We start from the raw sequence: 3,792 nt of genomic DNA on the forward strand, positions 1-3,792 counted from the left end.
GCCAACAATATCGCTAGCGTCATGCTTCATTAATCTTCATGGACTTTCCATTTTCAAACTACGAAAATATGAATTACCTTTCATTCGATGTATTGGATATCTGCAGTAATTAAGCATTCTATTTGTTCATGTTTAATGTTCAATTCACTAATAAAAGCTTCCTAATTATGAATAAAAATTTAAATATTAAAGTTACTGATAAATCACCATTACTTGTCGCATAATCTTAGGTTTAAGCAATAATTTAACATGATATTAGGGCCGATATCACATGTCTTTTAGAACCTGACTCTACACTTTATCCTTTATTTTCTATTAAAATATTTTATGTGTTATTTAGCACCACATGTGAAAGAAATGTTAAAGTACGTATTAATTAAATATTTAAATTCATTCCATCCTATATTAAAATGATAGTTGTTGCTAATCATTGAAAGTAGGTCAAAATCACTTCTGCTTCATTTTAAGAACTATAACATCATAGCTAGGAATATATTATTTTGTAGGAAGGAAAATCTTTGACTTGAACAGAACGTATGTCAAAGGAAAATATTGATTGTCTTTGAACCCACTCTAAAGTTTTTTCTAACAACTGGCCCTTCTAGTTCTCTTCTGTCTTAACTTGCTGAGTTAATCTCGATCCATCACTGGCCTACTCGACCAAACCTTTTCTCGCACCTATATAATTACCACAAGGATAGCATCGAGGAATACACAGTTTACACTCCAGTACAAGAACACGTACACTCAAGGAGAAATAACAAAGAGAAAGAGATGAAAATGGGTGTTTTTCTTCTTTCATCGCCGCCAGCATTTCCAGGAGGCTTTCTATTCTTATTCATTACACTGTGTCTCATCCCTGAGCTTGCACTTGCAGGCATAACCAGGCACTACAAGTTTGATGTATGTTTCTGCATTATTTTCTTTTATTTCATTTTCTTTTTTTCTTTCTGTTAACAGTTCTGAATTATTTTCTCTAGATCGCATTGCAAAATGTAACACGACTGTGCCACAGCAAGAGCATTGTGACAGTAAACGGCCAGTTTCCTGGGCCTCGCATTGTTGCTAGGGAGGGTGACCGCCTTCTTATCAAGGTGGTCAACCATGTCCACAACAATATCTCCATCCACTGGTAACATTCTTCCTTGCTTCAATTTAACAAATTCATCTATTTTTTATTAAAATCATCACCTATTTTAAATTAAAGAGAATGATCAAACTTGTGATCTAAATGCGATAATGGAAATTTCTTTGAAACAGGCATGGCATTCGACAGGTTCAAACAGGGTGGGCTGATGGGCCAGCATATGTAACACAATGTCCCATACAAACTAGCCAGAGCTATGTGTACAACTTCACCATTGCAGGCCAAAGAGGCACTCTTTTCTGGCATGCCCACATATCATGGCTAAGATCAACCGTCTATGGTCCTCTTATCATTCTCCCCAAGCGTGGCGTTCCTTACCCATTTGCCAAACCCTACAAGGAAGTTGTTCCCATCATCTTCGGTACTCTCATCTATATGATTAGCTACATGCACGTAGTTTAGTCTTATATAATTTCCCTTTGATTATATATCCATATATTAATACAAACTTACAATTCAAAAAAACATTTCAGGAGAGTGGTGGAATGTGGATACTGAGGTAGTAATTAGCCAAGCCCTGCAAACAGGAGGCGGCCCTAATGTCTCTGATGCATATACAATTAATGGACTTCCAGGGCCACTCTATAACTGTTCCGCCAAAGGTAAACTTTTGAAATAAGTGGTAATTTAAACATTGTAATCATAATTAATTCTCCTCCTGTATATTTTTACAGACACGTTCAAGCTGAAAGTGAAGCCTGGGAAGACTTATCTTCTCCGCCTAATCAATGCAGCACTCAATGATGAGCTTTTCTTCAGCATTGCAAACCACAGCCTCACTGTTGTTGAAGCCGATGCTGTTTATGTCAAACCCTTCGAGACCAACACAGTTCTCATAGCCCCGGGACAGACCACAAATGTTGTTCTAAACACCAAAGCCGAATTCCCAAACGCCACATTCTTCATGACCGCTAAACCATATGTGACTGGCCTGGGCACTTTCGACAACTCCACTGTCGCAGGTATCCTAGAATATGAATCTCCACCCAAAGCCCTTTATTCAGCTGCCTCCATTAGAAAGCTTCCACTCTTCAAACCCGTTCTTCCTCCTCTAAACGACACTTCCTTTGCAACAAATTTCACGAACAAACTCCGTAGCTTAGCAAGTGCTCAATTCCCAGCAAATGTCCCTCAAAGAGTCGACAGGCGCTTCTTCTTCACAATAGGTCTTGGAACAATCCCCTGCCCACGTAACCAAACATGCCTAGGGCCTAATGGAACAATGTTCGCAGCTTCTGTCAATAACGTATCTTTTGCACTCCCCTCCACTGCCCTCCTCCAAGCCCACTTCTTTGGGCAATCCAAAGGGGTTTACTCTCCTGACTTTCCAAGCAGTCCCATCTTTCCCTTTAACTACACGGGCACCCCACCAAACAACACTATGGCGAGCAATGGGACAAAGCTAGTAGTGTTGCCTTTTAACACAAGCGTGGAGCTTGTCATGCAGGACACAAGCATTCTTGGTGCTGAGAGCCACCCTCTCCACCTGCATGGCTTTAATTTCTTTGTTGTCGGGCAAGGTTTTGGGAACTTTGATCCGAATAACGACCCTGCAAACTTCAATCTTGTTGATCCTGTTGAAAGAAACACTGTGGGTATTCCTTCAGGTGGTTGGGTGGCTATCCGATTTCTAGCAGATAATCCAGGTGAGTAAGGAGGAGCAGCATAATATCATTATATATACAGTTAGTTAATTAACTTCATTCCATTTTATTGTTTATTAATCTATAATATTGGACTAATGTAACATTCGATAATTGGTGAAATTATTGAGAGTGCAGTTGACGACAAGTCTCTAATATTTGAATTGGCAGCAGCTCAAATTTTTTGTTTAATTATTTTATCAATTAAGGACTGTCATATCAATTTGTAATATTCGAATTAATATGATGAAAATTATGTGGCAACAGGGGTTTGGTTCATGCATTGCCACCTGGAGATCCACACCAGCTGGGGTTTGAGGATGGCTTGGGTGGTCCTAGATGGAAAGCTTCCCAATCAGAAGCTGCTTCCTCCGCCGGCAGATCTTCCCAAGTGTTGATCTTTGACTCACTTCTTGTTTCACTCCGACCAGAAGAAATTGTGCCATTTTTTTTAGACCCATTCTAAATTGTTTAATTTGGCCCTTCTTTCGGCATTTGACATGGGATGATTGTATTCAATAATTACTTTGTGGAGCTAGCTAGGGAAAGATAAAAGAGTGGACAATTTTTGTAACGTTCAGATTTCTAATGTCAATCCGGAAGACCTTAATGATATAATTTTCAAGAGTACATAAATTACTCTTCTCCAATTTCTTTTAAAATTGTTGGCTCACTTGCTATATGTGTAGCATTTTCTCTTGGAATTAATGGGAATCTTACTAGGGTGAGCTGCTGATAATGAACTATATATAAGTGTACTTTGCACCTAGCTCACACGTACGCATTGTCACAATTAATATGTCGCACGTACACTTGCACGAGCCACATGCCTGTTATTTGTGTGTGAAATCTGATTTAGTTTTTGAACCTTTACAACTGCACTTCTAATATTCATATTTTGGTTCTAATCTATATATATATATATATATAAAAGCCGAATTTTTTCTTAGAATGACATAGAATAGTGACACGTGGCATGAACCCATACTTTTTAATGACTAA

The 3,792-nt window shown here is 38.6% G+C and overlaps 1 protein-coding gene across 1 annotated transcript; it reads left to right on the forward strand.

Annotated features, from left to right (window-relative positions):
* The first annotated feature begins 780 nt into the window (after positions 1 to 780).
* LOC133877855 (laccase-17-like) lies at positions 781 to 3,386 on the forward strand. Its single transcript, XM_062316293.1, has 6 exons — positions 781 to 903; positions 981 to 1,132; positions 1,261 to 1,508; positions 1,621 to 1,749; positions 1,822 to 2,793; positions 3,058 to 3,386. The coding sequence occupies exons 1-6, from the start codon at positions 781 to 783 to the stop codon at positions 3,186 to 3,188; spliced, it is 1,755 nt and encodes a 584-aa protein (XP_062172277.1). The 3' UTR covers positions 3,189 to 3,386.
* Positions 3,387 to 3,792: the final 406 nt, after the last annotated feature.

Source organism: Alnus glutinosa, chromosome 9, assembly GCF_958979055.1.
Source record: "Alnus glutinosa chromosome 9, dhAlnGlut1.1, whole genome shotgun sequence".
Lineage (NCBI taxonomy): Eukaryota > Viridiplantae > Streptophyta > Magnoliopsida > Fagales > Betulaceae > Alnus > Alnus glutinosa.

Excerpts from the sequence above, each read along its gene's own strand:
- LOC133877855 (XM_062316293.1), top strand. The coding sequence starts at position 781 with ATGGGTGTTTTTCTTCTTTCATCGCCGCCAGCATTTCCAGGAGGCTTT. Across the intron at positions 904-980 it reads CCAGGCACTACAAGTTTGAT|ATCGCATTGCAAAATGTAAC; the intron begins GTATGTTTCTGC and ends TATTTTCTCTAG. Across the intron at positions 1,750-1,821 it reads CTATAACTGTTCCGCCAAAG|ACACGTTCAAGCTGAAAGTG; the intron begins GTAAACTTTTGA and ends ATATTTTTACAG.